Below are 20,718 nucleotides of genomic sequence, written 5' to 3' on the forward strand. Positions count from 1 at the left end.
ATGGTACTGTACACTGTATGGGTGTAGTTTTCATAAATACAATGAACATGGTGTGATCACATCTAAAAGAATCTCCATTGAGAACCATCACAAAGTTGGTCTCCGTATTGAATTGACCTTTTAATTGGACTTTTTCTGATACATTTATATAGTCATTAAATATGTCCACCTGGCCTGAGTCTACAATATCTTTGCAAGAACAAAAAGCTTAAAATAAGTAGTTCTAAAAGCAAAATAACTACTTCAATGAAAAACCCAAATAAATCAAACAAAATATCCTTCAGTGTCTCAACTCAGCCAGTGTCTCAACTCAGCCAGTGTCTCAACTCAGCCAGTGTCTCAACTCAGCCAGTGTCTCAACTCAGCCAGTGTCTCAACTCAGCCAGTGTCTCAACTCAGCCAGTGTCTCAACTCAGCCAGTGTCTCAACTCAGCCAGTGTCTCAACTCAGTCAGTGTCTCAACTCAGTCAGTGTCTCAACTCAGTCAGTGTCTCAACTCTTCAAACAGCAGCTATGGACAAGTATGTCGCACAAAGTAGGCCATTTTAAATAAAATAACATGAAATAAATCATTTGTAAGTGTCCTGAAAACTACTAAACAAAAGAACAAATATCAATTACACCAGGGGTTCTCAAACAGGGGTCCATGGACTAATTGCAAGGGGTCCGTGAAATAAAAAAGTGTAATGAATGTAGTCAGTACCACAAGGTTTCCAGTAAGTTTACATATAATATAGAGGGGGTGGAGGTCCCTGAGGACTGCTCAAAACCTTGCCTGCCTTGCCTCAAAATATGCAGGGGTTCCAGTACCCCAAAAAGGTTGAGAACCACTGCTATACACACTACTGAACAAAAGAACCGAGCATATGTTTGCGGGTTTCCTCAACAACACATCAGTTGGCACTTTCGCAATGCCCTCGCCTGTTGTCTCCGACACCCTGTATAGCCCAATAAACTCCTTGTGAGGGACATGGTCATGGTCAACATAACGCAGACAGACACTCTCCTGTTCAGCACCAGAGACATCTTGAGTACCATCAACAATTAATGAAAATTGTACAATCGGAAGAGACCTAATCTCAGCTGCAATGCCTCGAATGACTATTGGCCATGATGTTCAGAATTTCATTCTGTGCTTTGGGGCCTGTGTACATTGTGGTACGCTCTGTTAACCACTTCAGTAAAATGGGATCATCCTCTTCTGCCCTAAGTTTCAAAATCTGGTATAAATTCCCACTGTCATCCGTGTGGCCTCTAAAGGCTTGTCCCTGTCTTACTACATGCCGCACCGAACTAACAATTTTCATCAAGCAATGCCTTGCGTCATCCAGCTGTTTAACCCACGCGCTGGACATAACTGGACACTGATTGGATTTAGCTGGTGTGCTGTTACAATTACAAAGTGGCGGTGGGTTTGGCAATTTTGATGTGCTGTGAACTTTTCAATGCCTTTTCTCCAGTTCCTAAATCCTGCACTAATGAAGGCAGCATCAGCTCTTTGGCCAAAAGATGGCTGGCTTGAAACCCCTTGGCTAGTGAAAACACAACACTCCTTTTATTGATGGATTATAATGTAGCCAGGGGAAATCGCGAAACCATCTCTCTTAAAACGTCAACACTCTGTTGGCAAGAGTTTGCGGTTCTATAAATTGTGGGTGTGGCTGATATGGTTTTGTGCCATCACTGTGGTAACTGGACAATGCTGTGCCACTGTCCCCTATACTGGTGCTGCTGGCAACAAGGGTGACACTTGGTCCTGCCGTGGCTGTGACACTGTCCTCTGAAGTCTCTCTTCCTGGCTCTTTCCCTTTCACCCCCCTAACTGACTCAGCCGGTCTCCTAGAAAATAAATAAGGTGTTTGCCGTACTCCTAACTACCGGTACCCAAAACTACACAATTAATCACAACAGCAATACCATTGCCGTAAACAAATCTTAGTTTAGTCACCAGTTTAAGTTGAGAGTGGGGGTATCCATGGCATTTTCCAATTATGTCCCTATTTTAAAAGTCAAAAAAATTGAGAACCTTTCATAATGTTGCCAAACAAAGACTCAACAAACTTACCTGAGACTCCCTGTCTCTGCCAGTCTGTCCCTGCATATCTGTCCCCAGCTCTGCTGTCTGTGTGCCATCTGTTGCCTGCTCTGCCTAATGACATCATTGTGAAACATTTCCATTAGCATTTCACTTCTTTCTTATGAACATTTTATCAACTAGTCTTTGAGATATTAGGATACTAGAGTTCTTACTATGCGTTTTGGTGTACTGACAAATACTCTGATGTCCGTCTTCTTACTTTTTTCTGCCATTTTTCTACCTGGCTGGCTGGCTGGCCTAGCTGCACACACACACATTTACACAACACATGCTGCAACCTTTTGTAATTTAAATAGTTTGTTTCATATTGGCTGGCTTCCAACAATAGCTGAATTTGTAAAGCTAGCGAGCACCAATTCCGTTTCTGTGTGTTTGCTATAATCTTTGCTACCTGGTTAAATAAAGGTGAAATAAAATAAAATAAAAAAAGTTCACTAGCGACAATTTATCTTTTGCAACGAGACCATTATATATATTTAAGACAATGGTAGAAGAGAGTGTAGTTCTGTTCTGTTCAGTTTGGACTTCAGTTTATTGCTAACCTTATCACAGGGACGTCGAAGCACTACAGCTGCATGCTGATCTTGGAATAAACTGACGATAGCAAAGATTCCATCTTTGACGACGCCACATAAATGGAATAGGTACTAGCTAGCTTGATAGTTAATGTTTGCTTTAGTTTGCGCGCTAGCTCTGCAAATTCAACTAGTGTGTGAACCCTGCCAACATAAAAAGAAATAAATAACATTGCTATGGACCTGCTATGGATTGACTGGATTAACCTCACGTCAGTTACGTACATGTCCCTTTCGAACAGTAGATACGAACCCTTTATTACCTTGCCAGCTAAAGAACTGGCAGTGGATCAAACCATTGTGAGGCAAAGGGCGGGGGGGGTCGCAATCTTTTGAAATTTAAATGCGCTATTAAGTGTCTATAATCAGCACAAGTGCTTTCATTGCGTATTATTAATATTATTGAAATTACATAGTTATGTTTACAGTGATATATTGGGGGGGACAAATCATATTTTTCCCAAGATGGGGGGGGTCGTGTCCCCCCCGTCCCCCCTGGGATTTCCACCTATGTGGACAGCCATATTATATTGTTAAAATTCCATAGGTGGTATTATTGTGTTAAGGTGAATCAAGTGAGCTACCTCTGGAACAGCTGGGGGTCCCCGAGGAGGTCATTGAGAACCACTGACTGATTTAGTCAACCGTTCACAATTGACACAATTCCATTCACTGGTCATAGTCATATATAATATGTCATGGCATAACACAACAGATTAGATCAACCGGAATGAGCTATGAGTAAACCACGCTCCAAAACATTCTAATGAGCCGCCCACCCTACATTTTAATTATCACAAAAAGTGTAAAAACCCTTTGGTGGACTGCTAAGCACGATTGAAGAGCTCAAAGGGTTATTTGAGGCATTATGGTTCCACATTGAACCATCACCCTTCCCAAAGAAACCAAGATTTCTTTGTGTGTACTGTCACCTCTTTAGTTTGAATTTGAAATCGCATTGCATTATTCTATAGACTATAGCCTGGCATTGCACTATTCTATAGGCTATAGCCTGGCAGGGAAATGGAAGCCTGGTGTCTTAATCACATCATAGGGACATTTATTTGGGCTTGAAACTACACTGAACTAAAATATACAGTACCAGTCAAAAGTTTGAACACACCTACTCATTCAAGGGTTTTTCTTTATTTTTACTATTTTCTACATTGTAGAATAATAGTAAAGACATCAAAACTATGAAATAACACATATGGAATCATGTACTAACCAAAAAAGCGTTAAACAAATCAAAATATATTCTTCAAAGTAGCCACCCTTTACCTTGATGACAGCCTTCTCTCAACCAGCTTCATAAGGTAGTCTGGAATGCATTTCAATTACCAGGTGTGCCTTGTTAAAAGTTCATGTGTGGAATTTCTTTCCTTCTTAATGTGTTTCAGCCAATCAGTTATGTTTTGACAAGGTAGGGGTGGTGTACAGAAGATAGCCCTATTTGGTAAAAGACAAAGTCCATATTATGGCAAGAACAGCTCAAATAAGCAAAGAGTAACAACAGTCCATCATTACTTTAAGACATAAAGGTCAATCAATCTGGAAAATTTAAAGAACTGAAAGTTTCTTCAAGTACAGTCGCAAAAACCATCAAGCGCTATGATGAAACTGGCTCTCATGAGGACTGCCACAGCTAAGGAAGCACCAGAGTTACCTCTGCAGCGGAGGATAGGTTCATTAGAGTTAACTGCACCTCAGATTGTAGCCCAAATAAATGCATCACAGAATTCAAGTAACAGACACATCTCAACAGTTCAGAGGAGACTGCATGAATCAGGCCTTCATGGTTGAATTGCTGCAAAGATACCACTACTAAAGGACAACAATAAGAAGAGGAGACTTGCTTGGGCCAAGAAACACGAGCAATGGACATCAGACCAATGGAGATCTGTCCTTTGGTCTGATGAGTCCAAATTTGAGATTGTTTTGTTCCAACTGTCGTGTCTTTGTGAGACGCAGAGTAGGTGAACAGATGATCTCCACATGGCAGCGTTCACGCAAAACTGAAAGCGTGAACCACCACATTTAACCATGGAAAGGTGACTGGGAATATGGCCGAATACAAACAATATAGTTATTCCCTCAGCCTTCCCCACGTTTCAAGATGGCCACCATTGTTCCTGTACCCAAGAAGGCAAAGGTAGCTGAACTAAATTACTATCGCCCCGTAGCACTCACTTCTGTCATCATGAAGTGCTTTGAGAGGCTAGTCAAGGATCATATCACCTCCACCTTACCTTTCACCCTAGACCCACTTCAATTTGCTTACCGCCCCAATAGGTCCACAGACGATGCAATCGTCATCACACTGCACACTGCCCTATCCCATCTGGACAAGAGGAATACCTATGTAAGAATGCTGTTCATTGACTACAGCTCAGCTCACCTGACATGGACTCTGATCCCCCCGACCAAGCCATGGTAATGGCGCCTATCATTCAATCTGAACAGACTGCTGGCTAAGGTGGAGTCACTATTCACTGACCTATCCACACAAATAGCTATTCTCGCCATCGAGGTCAACATAAAGATCAACTCTGTTAAGGAAGCGAGACATGACATCCGTCTGAATAGCCTGGAAGATGGCACAAATATTTACTCCGACAAAGTGGTGACACTGGAATAGCAAGTCACCCGGCTATCATCAGATGTTGTCAAACTCACTTCCAAGGTTGAGGACCTCGAGAACAGACAGCGCCGGGGGAACGGTCACATTTTCGGCATGAGAGAGGGACTCGAGACCGTAGGCGGAATGCGGCCTAGCCTGTCCATAGCTAAACTTTTACAGGAAAGTCTAGGCCTCGATTACGCCCCCACCCTTGACCATGCGGACAGAAACATACAGTCCGCACTGAAGAATGGGGAGCTGTCCAGACCCATAGTAGTTAAATGCCACTATCTTCAGGAGACGGATGATGTCTTCCGTAAGGCAGCGCAAGCGGCTTCATCACCCACGGTAATCAAGGCCAAAAAGATAATCAAGGACAAGAACCACCCAAGCCACTGCCTGTTCACCCCGCTATTATCCAGAAATCAAGGTCAGTACAGGTGCATCAAAGCTTGGACCGAGAGACTGAAAAACAGCTTCTATCTCAAGGCCATCAGACTGTTAAACAGCCATCACTAACACAGAGAGACTGCTGCCTACATACAGACTTGAAATCATTGGCCACTTTATTTAATGGATCACTAGTCACTTTAATAATGTTTACATATCTTGCATTACTCATCTCATATGTACACTAACGTTCAAAAGTTTGGGGTCACTTAGAAATGTTATTTTTTATTGAAAGAAATGCACATTAAGAATAGATTAAGATGGGCAAAAGAACACAGACACTGGGCAGAGGAACTCTGTGTTCTTTTGCCCATCTTAATCTTTTCTTTTTATTGGCCAGTCTGAGATTTGGCTTTTTCTTTGCAACTCTGCCTAGAAGGCCAGCATCCCGGAGTCGCCTCTTCACTGTTGACGTTGAGACTGGTGTTTTGCGGGTACTATTTAATGAAGCTGCCAGTTGAGGACTTGTGAGGTGTCTGTTTCTCAAACCAGACACTCTAATGTACTTGTCCTCTTGCTCAGTTGCAGGAATGTCCAACAGAGCTGTTGCCAGATAATTAAATGTTTGTTTCTCTACCATAAGCTAACTCCAACGTTGTTTTAGAGGATTTGGGGGGTGTTTGAGGAGTATTTCTGTCTGTAATAAAGCACTTTTGTGGTGAAAAATCTCATTCGGAATGGCTGGGCCTGACTCCGCAGGGATTAAGCCTGGCTCCCCAGTGGGAGTCTATGCCCTCCCAGGCCCACCCACGGCTGCGCCCCTGCCTAGTCATGTGAAATCCATAGATTAGGGCCTAAGGAATTTATTTCAATTGACTGATTTCCCTCTATGAACTGTAATTCAGTAAAATCTTTGAAATGGTTGCGTTTATATTTTTGTTCAGTATAGATTGCCAAAGAACATAATTTTTTAAGCATGTAGCTGCCAGGAGGGCTGCAACAGCAGTTTACTAGCCCCAGGCACAAACATTCAGTAGCCTACCATGGACAGTGCCTTGATCAGTGCAAACTAAAATAACATCACCATGACCATGCAACAATGGGTGGGGCTAGGGCTGTAGGAAGCTTGGCCTGCTGACAGACTATGCCATGGTTTTGCTATTGTTCCCATTCCCTTGACAATTTAAATTGTGAAATAAATAGGCTAAAAATCTATTGCTTAGCGGCATCTTCGGCCTCCATTCTCTCTCTCTCTACTTTGCCCTTCTCTCCCTGGAAGTAATCAGACTCGATAAAACGGGACACGTGGGACAGTGTGACATAGACACCCCCATCGGTATCGGTCACTATGTGGATTCTTTGCTTGATGCCCTTGGAGTACCACCTTGGTGTCGGCACAGGGTCATAGGGGTTGGTGGCCCTATAGATGCTCTCCCCCTCGGCGAGAGAGATCTTGAACTTGTGCTTTGGACACACAATGCACAGTTTGCCGTCAAATTCCTGCAAGAAGAACCAAATTAAGACGATAAGGTCTTGATCAATTTAGATTTAGATTGAGCGCATATGTACAGATGAAAATATATGTCACTAGCAGAGGAGGCTGATGGGAGGAGCTATAGGAGTATGGGCTCATTGTAATGTCTGGAATGGAATTAATAGAACAGTATCAAACATATTGAAACCATATGTTTGACTCCTTTCTATTCATTCGATTCCAGCCATTATAATGAGACAGTCTTCCTATAGCTCCTCCCACCAGCCTCCTCTGGTCACTAGTACCTTGTTTCCAACCACGGTGCATGAATAAAGGAGCAAACCGAAAATGTGAAAGATATGCATCAATGTTATATTTATTTACAATAGAAACCAATTATTTATTTGATGACACTGTTAAAAACACAGCACACGTCACAAACACCGACACCGACACAGGCACACACAGACACACACAGACACACACAGACACACACAGACACACACAGCCACACACAGCCACACACAGACACACACAGCAACCCTGGAGCAGTTTGGGGTTTGTGTGCCTTGCTCAAGGGCACCAAGAGATGGCACCTAAGATATTGATTACAACAAAGATGAAATAGATTACAATACTAGGTAATTTACCTCTATGTCTCCATTTTGCAATGGTCCTCCAGCATCTGTCCAAAGAGGAGAAGATCAGAGTATGCAGAATAAGCAAACAGTTTATGGCACTGTAACCATACCGATGTTATGTGGGAAAATGTCCCATAGATAGTGACGTAAATTTACCACAGTGGTCGAGAGATGCTTCCCAAGAGCATTTATTTAATTACAGTAGATTGATAGCCCTTTATTATTTATTTATTTTTATCCCCTTTTTCTCCCCAATTTTGTGATATCCAATTGGTAGTTAGTGTCTTATCTCATTGCTGCAACTCCCGTACAGACTCGGGTGAGGCGAAAGTCGAGAGCCATGTGTCCTCCGAAACACGACCCTGTCAAGCCACACTGCTTCTTAACACATTTCTTGCTTAACCTTGGAAGCCAGCCGCACCAATGTCTCGGAAGAAACACCTGACGACTGCACTCAGCTTGCATGCGCCCGGCCCGCCACAAGGAGTCGCTAGAGCGCGATGGGACAAGGAAATCCCGGCTGGCCAAACCCTCCCCTAACCCGGACAACGCTGGACCAATTGTGCGCAGCCTCATGGGTCTCCCGGAGGTCCTGATAGATACCACTTTTGACATATATAACAGCCACTGAAGATTATGCAGAATGCATCTTCAAAGCTAGCTCGAGTCACAGATCTGTTTGCGGTCTTGCCCAACTCCGATGTCATTGTCACACTAAACAAAAGCTCTGTTAACACCTTGCACAGTATGTGATCTGATCAAGATGATCAGGATGTGGAATTGGAGACAAGTTGAAGTGGAGTTGTTGGGCGGGGGATAGAATGACGGTCCAAGATAAAAGTATTTTAAAAATTAGGTCAAAATAAAACATAACAAAAAGTAAGTTTGAATGACACTGAGGGGCAGTGTTTTTACAGCTAATGCTGGTTTGCCTGAGGCTTATGTGTTCGTACACATGCATATACACACACTCTCATTCAAATGCAAACATGTGCACATATACCGACACACACAGGTAAATAGTGACATACATGCACTCAAACATATTCAGTTGGCCTTGCTGTTATGATTTATGTTGTCCTTGATGTCTTTGTTGTTTTTTTGGCATTGTTGTTTTTTGTTTTCCTTTGTCTTTCTCTTTTTTTCTCTTTTGTTCATTTTGTTGGTTGTTGGTGCATTTGGGGGGAGGGGGGGGGTCTTGGGGGTGGGGAATGGAATAATTGTTTAAAATATATATATATATTTTTCTTTTGGGGGGGGGGGGGTCTCAGATGGTTGTGGGGGATCTTGGAGAGCTGGCGGTTGGGAGCTTGGCTGATGGATCGCTGGTTCAGGTCCCCGTTTTTTGACCTTGTGGGAGATCTGTCGACGTGCCCTTGAGCAGGTCTTTGACCCTGGTTGCTTCTGTGTGTCACTCTGGATGGGAGTCTGTTAGATGACTAATGTGATGTAGTTGTTGAGCTGCTTCACTGCAAGTATATTGTATGTTTTAAACATTCAATAAGAAATAATAAAAATGTAAAAAGAAGATAATCCAATCAAGGTTTGTTGGGTCTACACATGGTATTAAAATTAGCCTCTTATCCATCCACTGTGTCCAGATTTCCTAGTCCATCTCTGTATGCAAAATATTTGACAGATATTCTCTCATAATAATATGAATGTCTTTATTTTAAAACAATGCCATAAGTCAACGGTGACACCTGTTAATGATTTTCCATGGTGGTATAATGATGATTTAAATGATTTGACCATCTATATATGTTTACACTTGTCAAATATCCAGATACAATGAGTCCCTGACTACCTCCAGAAGTAGACTGGAAAATCTGATCACAATTAGATCATTATGTGTCTTTTAATCGTCTACACTTGTCTAAAAATATAGGCAAAATCATAATAGGGACAAGATGAGGACAAAGGATGTATGTTAGCCCATGTATAGGGGGTTAATGACAAAGGAGCTGGTAATGACAAGACGGCACAAACAGATCTGGTACTCAGGCACATGAAGGAGCAGTTCTTCTACTCACGGTAGCAGTGGAAGTCCAGAGCGTAGAATATCTCCTGGTGATAGAGCACAAGTATGTCCCGGCCCACCACGGTCCTGAACGACCACTTGGCTTTTATCAGGTCCTCCTTCTTGCCCACAAAGTGCGAACCTGTTGCAGGCTCTTGTCTTTCTTCCCTCTCCTCCATGGATATGCTGATATTCCAAACACTGCTTACATATTGTAGAAAAACATGTGAGATTTTTAGCATAGCTTTCAACTGTCCTAACAGAGTTAAAACCTGTTAAGGCTAGGGGGTGCTGTTGTCACTATTTATGGAAATCGTGTAATTTTTGAAACGGCTTCCTACAAAATTCTTGATCGTACAATATGCATATTATTATTATTGGATAGAAAACAGTCTATAGTTTCTATAGCCGTTGAAATTTTGTCTCTGAGTGGAACAGAACTCATTCTACAGCAATTTCCCTGACATGGAGTCAGATTTCACACATTTTGGCCACTGTTCTGGAGTCAGTTTTAAGGCCACTGTTATTGCTATGAGTATACGGACACTGCTTACGTCTTCCCCTGGATGCCTTTACGTGATGACGCTTTGAATGGTATCGATTGCCCAATCACAGCTCCTATAAAACAAAAACACGTGTAGGTAGGAACTCTTTTCTAGGTGCGTAAGGCGCGCGGAGGACACCGACCTACTGTTTTTCCAAGCATTAGTGTAGCCAGTTATATTTCTCAGGTCATGTTTCTACTCGTTATAGGAGTTAAAAACATCATAAGGTAGTTAATTTAAAGCGTTTTATAGCAATTTATATCCGTTTAGTGCGATTTTGGGACATTTATTTCTGAGATACTGTGAATCTCTGGGCACCGTTCCAGTTCATGCCGAACGCAATGTGCATTTCTACATGGCAAGAGGACAGCTTTCGACCAAAAGACGATTAGACCCAAGAAAGGATTCTTTGACCAAGATTCTGATGGAAGAACAGCTCAAAGTAGGAACAATTTATTATGATAAATCGTGTTTCTGTCGAAAAATGTTAATGGCTTAGGACGCCATCTTTTTTGACGTAGCTTCGCTTGGCGCAAACTGTATTGAAAAGTAAGGATAATTAAAAAAATGTAAATCCGCGATTGTATTAAGAATTAAATTGTCTATCAATCGCTGTCCACCCTATATTTTTTAGTCACGTTTATGAGTATTTATGTATACGACTAGATCACTGTCTAATGTGGCGCAGGACATTTTCTGACCAGCTGGGCTACTTTTCTCATTGTCTAACCATGATTTTGGTGGCTAAATATGCACATTTTCGAACAAACTGTATATGTATGTTACATGAGTGTCATCTGAAGAATTCTGAGAAGGTTAGTGAAAAAATGTATATATTTTGGCGATGTTTACGTTATCGCTCTCTTTGGCTAGAATCAATGCTGGTGTAATGTTTGCACATGTGCTATGCTAATATAACGATTTATTGTGTTTTCGCTGTAAGACACTTAGAAAATCTGAAATATTGTCTGTATTCACAGGATCTGTGTCTTTCGATTAGTGTATGCTGTGTATTTTTACGAAATGTTTGATGATTAGTAGTTAGGTAAACATGTTGCTCATTGTATTTATTCTAGTCCATTTGTGACGGTGGGTGCAATTGTAAACTATGACATCTACCTGAAATATGCACATTTTTCTAACAAAACCTATCCCATACCATAAATATGTTATCAGACTGTCATCTGATGAGCTTTTTTCTTGGTTAGTGGCTATCAATATCTTAGTTTAGCCGAATTGGTGATAGCTACTGGTGTTGGTGGACAAAGAAAAGATGGTGGATTATGCTAATGTGTTTAGCTAATAGATTTACATCTTTACATATTGTGTCTTCCCTGTAAAACATTTTAAAAATCGGACATGTTGGCTGGATTCACAAGATCTGTGTCTTTCATTAGCTGTATTGGACTTTAATGTGTGAAAGTTAAATATTAAAAATAAAAAAAAATTAATTAATTTCGCGGCTCTGCCTTTTCAGTGGGGGGGGGGGGGGGTTGTGCCGCTCGCGGCACCCCGGGGCTAGACAGGTTAAAAAAGTTCAATATTTAATGGTGTGTACATAAACAGTAACAAAATGCTTTGGCCTAAAAGGCAGATACAATACATAAAGTATTTGATTTCTCACACCTTCAAAACATGAATTACAAAGTGATGACTTTGTGACTATTATGTTGTGTCTGTGAGTATGTCCATATAATTTAAGTGACAGTGTAGAAAATCTCTCATGGCTACTTGATGGAATCTGACCCTTAAGTATTTGATGTATTACAGAGCGGAATAATGAGCATATCAGTTCAAGTTGAGTAATTTCTGAGAGTACATAAATAGTAAGAGCAGCAGGAGTCTGTGCCACATGTCCAACACCCTCAGGCAAAACCATGCCATGTAGTAAGCTGCATATTTCATGTTGCAAAAATACTAATCGCCTGATGCATTCTAAATAATATAGGCCTATTTATAGTGTCGTCAGAAAGTATTAACACCCCTTAACTTTTTCCACATTTTGTTGTGAATTTAAAATGTATTAAATTTAGATTTTGTGTCACTGATCTACACACAATACCGCATAATGTCAAAGTGGAATTATGTTTTTAGAAGTGTTTACAAATTCATTAAAAATTAAAAGCTGAATAAGTATTCTACTTAATAGAATAAGTATTCTACCCTTTTGTTATGGCAAGTCTAAATAAGTTCAGGAGTAAAAATGTGCTTAACAAGTCACATAATAGGTTGTATGGACTCACTCTGTGTGCACTAATAGTGTTTAACATGATTTTAAAATTACTTCCCCATCTCTGTATGTAACAGTATAACTTTAGACCGTCCCCTCGCCCCGACACGGGCGCGAACCAGGGACCCTCTGCACACATCGACAACAGTCACCCACGAAGCACGGTCGTTACCCATCGCTCCACAAAAGCCGCGGCCCTTGCAAAGCAAGGGGCAACCCTACTTAAAGTCTCAGAGCAAGTGACGTAACTGATTGAAATGCTACTAGCGCGTACCCGCTAACTAGCTAGCCATTTCACATCCGTTACACTCACCCCCCTTCCAACCTCCTCCTTTTCCGCAGCAACCAGTGATCCGGGTCAACAGCATCAATGTAACAGTATAACTTTAAACCGTCCCCTCGCCCCGACACGGGCGCGAACCAGGGACCCTCTGCACACATCGACAACAGTCACCCACGAAGCAGCGTTACCCATCGCTCCACAAAAGCCACGGCCCTTGCAAAGCAAGGGGCAACCCTACTTAAAGTCTCAGAGCAAGTGACGTAACTGATTGAAATGCTACTAGCGCGTACCCGCTAACTAGCTAGCCATTTCACATCCGTTACATGTAGCCCACACATACAATTATCTGTAAGGTCCCTCAGTCGAGCAATGAATTTCAAGCACAGATTCCACCACAAAGACCAGTGAGGTTTTCAATGGTTTGCAAAGAAGGGCACTATTTGTAGATGCTTAAAAAAACAGACATTGAATATCCTTTTGAGCATGGTGCAGTTATTAATTACACTTTGGATGGTGTATCAGTACACCCTGTCACTACAAAGATACAGGCATCCTTCCTAACTCAGTTGCCGGAGAGGAAGGAAACCACTCAGGGATTTCACCATGAGGCCAATGGTGATTGGGTATGCTTGTCATCGGCAAGGACTAGGGAGTTTTTTAGGATAAAAAGAAAACGGAATAGAGCTAAGCACAGGCAAAATCCTTTCTTACAAAAAAGTCCTACAGGAATCTTGCAGGATTGTTTTCCTGAAGGACCACCGGCATGATTCCTACAGGATCCTGCAGGATTCCTGCAGGGATTGTCCAATAGGAAAGTGGCCAAAAGAAATCCTGTACGATAACCTGCAGGACTTCTTATTCTTGCACTATATATATTCTGCAGGATTCCTGTAGGACTTTTTTGTAAGGGCTAGAGAAAAACTTGGTTCAGTCCTTACAAAAAAATCCTGTGCGATATCCTGCAGGACTTCCTATTCCTGCAGTATATATATTCTGCAGGATTCCTGTAGGACTTTTTTGTAAGGGTTAGAGGAAAACTGCTTTCCAACAGACACTGGGAGACAAATTCAACTTTCAGCAGGACAATTACCTAAAACACAATGATCAACAATCAACTTGACAGAGATGGAATCATTTTGTTAAAAATAATGGACAAATATTGTACAATCTAGGTTACCCAGAAAGACTCACAGCTGTAATCGCTGCCAAAGGTGATTCTATTTTACATAACTAAAAAAAATGTAATATATATATTTATTCCACTTTGACTACAGAGTATTTTGTGATTGTTGACAACAAAAAACTCTTAAATCCAAGTAAAGGGGTGTGAATACTTTCTGAAGTATTCAGGCCCATAATCATTTGACCCCTCCTCCTCTCTCCGCCCCACTCTCTACTCCCTTTTCTTTTTAATAAAGTAAAAACACATTTCCATTTTTTTTATTATGTCATATAGTGTTTTCTTTTTACCTTGGTAGCAGCTTGTTCTCCTCTCTTACTGAAGTTTTAACTCATTTTAGATGCACCCAGTGGCCTGGTCTAATAAGAAGGTACCATTTCCTTATCTTGTCCCACCGGCCCATTTCAGTTGGTCATTCTACCCATCTCACTCTCCCGAGTGGGCACGTTGTTTAAAAAAAATCACTAACACAAGGTGGATATTCGCACAGACAGACTAGAATGTTTGATGTAATACCATTTTTTGAATAAATCAAATGTTATCAGTATTATTTAGTAAATTGATTAATTGTTATCAGTCATTGCATGAATTCCGTGATAGCCTGCTAAAGATTTCATAATACAAATAACATCTTAACTATCACAATGTTATCTATGTTAAGCCTTTGAGATATGCGCTGTCATTTTTGTTGTTTTTAATTAAATAAGTTTATTTATTATGTTTTATCCAACGCAATGATTACATGCCATTTTCCTCGAAAATACGTAATATCACGATTCCAAAGATATACGATATTACAGCGAACAAGTTAATTATTTCACATCTCTGAAAATATTTGTAATGTTGTACTTCTTGTTCACAAAATTAATGCTAATGTTTGGTTTTTGAGCTAGCGCCCAATGGACTACCATTCACGCCTTGAAGGAATGCTCCCCTTGTCCCCAAATCACCCAAAATGCAACGCGCGGCCCATTGACGACGCATGGGCAACGTGCAAAATGTGCGTTAATAGTAATCCAGTTTCCCATTTCCTCAAAAGTATCTCTGGACATTCAGCCTACTTTCACGCTATCCTCGAGTTGGGACATCCCTGCCCCCATTGAAGTTCCGATTTAATTTGGTTAAGGTAAGGGTTTAGCGGTAGGGGCGTCCCAGGAATAGCACGAACTATTCAGCCAATGGGAACGCGAAATTAGAATGAGGAAAGCTACGTTCAAGAGTGTCTGAAATCAAGAAATGTTCATCAACACCCGCTCTCCTTACAAGTATTTCTGATGTAACTTGAGTAATTTCACAGTAAGTTAGTGTAGTGAATGATATAACTTATTTCAGAAACATGGTAGACTAGTGTGAGACCAAGCTAGCGAGCAATGGACAAAATTCAATTTTTCCCAGCGACAATTTTCAAGAGAATATGTAACGCTAACGCTTGTTTACCGCATTCAGTGTTAACCGTTTACGGTTATGGCGAGACGATGTTGAATTATTGTCTTGCATTGTCTATGTTTATTTGGGGGCATTGCTAAAATCCTGTAAATGTAGTTATATAGCTTTCTGCATTTTAGAGAGGCTACTGTATGTACAGTAACCACGAACTCATAGGCTAGTTTCAGTAGCCAATGATTCAACAACATAGTATTTCAAATCAATGTGTGCTCTACTAGGCCTAGTACAGCCTACCCTAATTGTTAAATAACATAATAATTGGAGTGTCATGAAGTAAGTCATGGAGTTAATGTTTGAGTGATCATAAATGCATTTGTAAATGTACAGTGCATTCGGAAAGTATTCAGACCCCTTCACTTTCTCCTCATTTTGTTACGCTACAGCCATATTCTAAAATTGATTTAATTATTGTTTTTCCTCATCAATCTACACACAATACCCAATAATAACAGGTTTTTAGAAATTTTAGGAAATGTATTAAAAATAACAAATTAATACCTTATTTACATAAGTATTCAGACCCTTTGCTATGAGACTCGAAATTGAGCTCAAGTGCATCCTGTTCACATTGATCATCCTTGATGTTTGTACAACTTGATTGTAGTCCACCTGTGGCAAGGCACACACCTGTCTATATAAGGTCCCACAGTTGACAGTGCATGTCAGAGTGAAAACCAAGCCATGAGGTCGATGGAATTGTCCGTAGAGCACTGAGACAGGATTGTGTCGAGGCACAGATCTGGGGTAGGGTACCAAAAACAATGTCTGCAGTGGCCTCCATCATTCTTAAATGGAAGAAGTTTGGAAGCACCAAGACTCTTCCGAGAGCTGGCCGCCTGGCCAAACTGAGCAATCAGGGGAGAAAGGCCTTGGTCAGGGAGGTGACCAAGAACCCGATGGTCACTCTGACAGAGCTCCAGAGTTTCTCTGTGGAGATGGGAGAACCTTCCAGAAGGACAACCATCTCTGCAGCACTTCACCAATCAGGCCTTTATGGTAGTGTGGCCAGACAGAAGCCACTCCTCAGTAAAAAGCACATGACTGCCCGCTTGGAGTTTGCCAACAGGCACCGAAAGGACTCAGACCATGAGACACAAGATTCTCTGGTCTGACAAAACCAATATTGAACTCTTTGGCCTGAATGCCAAGCATCACATCTGGAGGAAATCAGGCACTGCTCGTCACCTGCCCAATACGATCCCTACGGTGAAGCATGGTGGTGGTAGCATCATGCTGTGGGGATGTTTTTCAGTGGCTGGGACTGGAAGACTAGTCAGGATCGAGGGAAAGATGAACGGAGCAAAGTACAGAGAGGTCCTTGAGGAAAACCTGTTCCAGAGTGTTCAGGACCTCAGACTGGGGTGAAGGTTCTCCTTCCAACAGGACAACGACCCAAAGCACACAGCCAAGACAATGTAGGAGCGGCTTCGGGCCAAGTCTCGGAATGGCCAAGCCAGAGCCCGGACTTGCCCGGAACTTGATCGAACATCCCTGGAGAGACCTGAAAATAGCTGTGCAGCGACGCTCCCCATCCAACCTGACAGAGCTGGAGAGGATCTGCAGAGAAAAATAGGAGAAACTCCCCAACTACAGGTGTGCCAAGCTTGTAGCATCATACCCAAGAAGACTCGAGGCTGTAATCGCCGCCAAAGGTGCTTCAACAAAGTACTGAGTAAAGGGTCTGAAAATTGTTTTTTTTAAATACATTTGCAAACATTTCTAAAAACCTGTTTTTTCTTTGTCATTATGGGGTATTGTGTGTAGATTAATGGGGAGGGGGGGGCTATTTAATCCATTTTAGAATAAGGCTGTAAAAATGAGGAAAAGGTGAAGGGGTATTAATGCTTTCCTCATGCACTGAGGGTAATGACTATTTCTGTGCTTCAGCAGGTGATGGCCTTGCGTGCGTGTGGATTCATTGTGTTTCGTCGGCTAGCACAGTCTTCACCTCCCCCTGACAACATTGAGTACCTCCTCCTACAGACTTCATATGGCAAGCACCACTGGACCCCACCCAAAGGTATGGTGCATATCAGTGGCATATTAGTGTTCATACCCTTTTGGGCTGTTATAACTGGCATAATATCACTCTTATGAGGGTCATAAAGATCTATTGACAGCAGGCTACATATTTTAGTAGCTAACACTTTACTTGAGGTGTAACCTACTGTCAATAGTCCCCTTGTGAGTTGTATAAGCATGACATTACGCCTGTTAAAACAGACCTGGAGTATGAAAATTAACATGCCATTCATGGCATCTGACCCATGTCATGTTTTGTGACACATGTTCTCTAATGTGCAGAATAAGGTGTAGAATACATGCTCTATTCTAGCTTGCACTATCTTTGGTCCCATACCAAATCGTGAAACACACAAATACCTTTTATGTCATTAGGGCACACTGTAGCAAAACATTTTGCAACAGAAAACAAAAGGTTCTGATTGATCAAGACCAGGAAGTCCCTCTCTGTTTGTCTGGTTTCTTTTGTTTGGTGCCTAATGAACACAACCCTGTGCTGGTCTCTAGGCCACGTGGACCCTGGGGAGGATGATCTCACCACCGCTCTGAGGGAGACGCAGGAGGAAGCAGGGCTGGGGGAGGAGCATCTGCAGGTGGTGGATGGCTTTCTCCAGGAGCTGCGCTACGAGGTGAGAGGGCGGCCCAAGACGGTTCTGTACTGGCTCGCGGAGCTGAGGGACCCCAAGATGGCCGTCACGTTGTCGAAGGAGCACCAGGACTACCGCTGGGCCAAGCTGGAGGAGGCCTGCTCCCTGGCCCAGCATAAAGACCTACAGGACACCCTGAGGGCAGCACAGCAACACATAGACACAGAGCAAGGGAAATATTAAGACACTAGTACACACAATGCTGTGCTAGGAATTGTGAAGAGCAAGCTGTAAAAGCAGCGTGTTTGTAACCTTGTCCCCAGGCTATTGGGCACAGATGTGCGAGACTAGTGTCTGTGGGACTGCACAGCCTTGATAATTAATGGAACAGAAAGTGTGAATCTAAAGTGAGTTATAATTCCTAATTCTATGGTGGTAATTTGGTCTGAGCGAGTCATTGAACCCCTGTGTCACATACTTATATCCCCAAGGAACTGCCACCAAACTAATTGTCAGAAAAGGATAATATCTGTACTTTATTGACTACCCCTGTGCTTGGGAACCAGTGGCCAAATCATTCAATAGACACAATAAGTGTTTTATGTGTTGACAATGTGTGATGACCAATAACCTTTTTGTCTTGCACTTTAAACAAGATTAAAAACCATCCCTTAAATATGGACCTTTCAATATGCAACTTCAGCATTGACTCACCGGTCTTTCGCCCTTACTCCTGAGATATTTAGGGAAAATATAAAGTAATATGATTTTGATTTATGATCACAATGAGTGTGCAAATCTATACACAACTATGTGATAGTTAATTGGACAAGGCAACTACTGCTGAGATTTGCACACTCACCTCGACTGTACTGTGATCCTGCAACACATCACCACTAGGGGTAGACAAAAACAAGCTGAATTTCACAGGAGGTGCACCAATTCATTCTCCGGTCAGCCAGGGCACAATTCAACCAGTGGCTCATTTCATGCTTGAGAAACCAGATGGGAGGTACTTTTGACAATAATGACAATAATGAATCTAGATTAATATTTCAGGTAAAATGCGCAGCTCAACATCCAACACCCACTCATGCACCCCTGTTGTAAACATATTCAGGAAAAGCCCCAGAGCATTCACCCAATTCAAGTCCTCAGACCTACCAGTTCCAATGGCTTCCTAAACAAGTTCCCGTGAATGCAAAAGGACATGGTTAAATTCACCTGAAGTAAATTCTGTTAAACTGTGTCCTTTTAAAGTTGCAGTAAACTCATTGTGGCATTTTATTTTTTCCTACACCAGAACTTTCACTCATCTTCCATAATCGCATAGCCTAACAGCTCATAAAACTTTCATTAGGAATTGCATTAAAATGGAGGGAGGGAGGGAGAAGGAAACGGAGAGGGAAAGCTTGATACCGGGACTGGCTATGTGTACATAACTAATGTTGCCTAACAATGATTGAACCAGGAAAGAAAATCATTCTTAATTTCCCCCTTTATCCAAATCCAAAGATTGAAACCTGAACACATTTTTAAATAAGAGTTTTTTCCCCTGCTTTTCAGTGCAAGGCAAACAAAGAAACATCTGATCCTCAGGTGAGAGAGAATGTGATTTTGGGTAATGAAAGGAGAAAGGATGTCCAAGTGAACAAAAAATAACTACTGTACAAAAAAGGTCTTGTCCACTGACTGTTTGCTGATTGAGCTTTAAATTAAGATTTTAGTTACAGAAAAAATGCTTTGACGGATTACCATGTGAGGGTTAGATTTCGACTCAGGAATCAGTTTTTTGCCAACCCATCCCACTTCAGGGTTCATGCAGCGTCAGGTCAGTATAACCTTCAACCCTCTGTGAAGAACTAAGTAATATCCTGACTGCATAATCATAGAAAGGGCTACATACTCTGAACTATGCAGATGCAAGAGTGCATTTTGTGCTGCCCGAACAGGGATCGAACTAGTAACCTTCTATACAACACCACTTGTAAATTAAAGCCAACCATTTTAGGCAACAGAGGAAGAGATAATCCGGTCACTCTATGCTCAACAGTTGCCTTTAGATCTCATGGTGAAGGTCACTGATTTACTCCAGCCAACATGCTACTGGTGAGTTTCACATCCACTACACAGACTGTTTTGTTATAACAAATATTATTCATATAAAGTTAATGTTTAACTCAGGATGGCAGAAATCCACATCCAAGGAACTGCAGTGAGGTAGGAGTGAAGACAGTCTGTCTCATAGATTAGACGTAACAAAGTAAATGTAAATCCGGGAAACTCAAATTACTATGATATGCTACGTTTGGTATGGTTACATAATACAGATGGTTGGGGCAAAAACTTAAGTAGCTACTTTGCGACTACTTAGCATGTTAACTAACCCTTCCCCTAAACCCTTAGCCTAGCTAACATTATCCACCTAGCCAGAATTCGTAACATATTGTACGTTTTGCAAATTTGTAACATAAAAAGGATTGTGTGATGGAGATCCACAAATTAATACACGCCATTCAAAGCATAACATATACTAAATGGAGTGTCTCGGCTTTACGTACAGAATAATACAAAATTCTTTGAGACCAGGTTGGTGATGAATATTTA

At 41.6% G+C, this 20,718-nt stretch overlaps 2 protein-coding genes across 7 annotated transcripts; one reads left to right on the plus strand and one right to left on the minus strand.

Moving 5' to 3' along the window:
• Window positions 1-2,606: 2,606 nt before the first annotated feature.
• On the minus strand, window positions 2,607-15,003 carry LOC129815215 (Rieske domain-containing protein-like). Of its 3 annotated transcripts, XM_055868784.1 has the most exons (5): window positions 14,347-15,003; window positions 10,373-10,436; window positions 9,832-10,019; window positions 7,808-7,842; window positions 2,607-7,183 (listed from the first exon to the last, which is right to left on the minus strand). In XM_055868784.1, the coding sequence occupies exons 3-5, from the start codon at window positions 9,995-9,997 to the stop codon at window positions 6,896-6,898; spliced, it is 489 nt and encodes a 162-aa protein (XP_055724759.1). In that variant the 5' UTR covers window positions 9,998-10,019; window positions 10,373-10,436; window positions 14,347-15,003; the 3' UTR covers window positions 2,607-6,895. The 3 variants fall into 3 exon arrangements, with proteins under 3 accessions (XP_055724759.1, XP_055724760.1, XP_055724758.1); XM_055868785.1 differs by lacking the exon at window positions 14,347-15,003 and having other exon boundaries at window positions 10,373-11,811; XM_055868783.1 differs by lacking the exons at window positions 10,373-10,436; window positions 14,347-15,003 and having other exon boundaries at window positions 9,832-10,366.
• Window positions 15,004-15,059: 56 nt separating this feature from the next.
• On the plus strand, window positions 15,060-18,787 carry nudt2 (nudix (nucleoside diphosphate linked moiety X)-type motif 2). 4 transcript variants are annotated; one of them, XM_055868786.1, is made up of 3 exons: window positions 15,060-15,182; window positions 17,390-17,522; window positions 18,032-18,787. In XM_055868786.1, exons 2-3 carry the CDS (start codon window positions 17,396-17,398, stop codon window positions 18,352-18,354), a joined length of 450 nt encoding a protein of 149 aa, XP_055724761.1. In that variant the 5' UTR covers window positions 15,060-15,182; window positions 17,390-17,395; the 3' UTR covers window positions 18,355-18,787. The 4 variants fall into 4 exon arrangements, with proteins under 4 accessions (XP_055724761.1, XP_055724763.1, XP_055724764.1 ...); XM_055868788.1 differs by having other exon boundaries at window positions 15,061-15,182; window positions 17,393-17,522; XM_055868789.1 differs by lacking the exon at window positions 15,060-15,182 and adding an exon at window positions 15,237-15,352.
• The last annotated feature ends 1,931 nt before the right edge of the window (window positions 18,788-20,718 follow it).

The sequence above is a fragment of the Salvelinus fontinalis genome, chromosome 18 (genome assembly GCF_029448725.1).
Source record: "Salvelinus fontinalis isolate EN_2023a chromosome 18, ASM2944872v1, whole genome shotgun sequence".
Lineage (NCBI taxonomy): Eukaryota > Metazoa > Chordata > Actinopteri > Salmoniformes > Salmonidae > Salvelinus > Salvelinus fontinalis.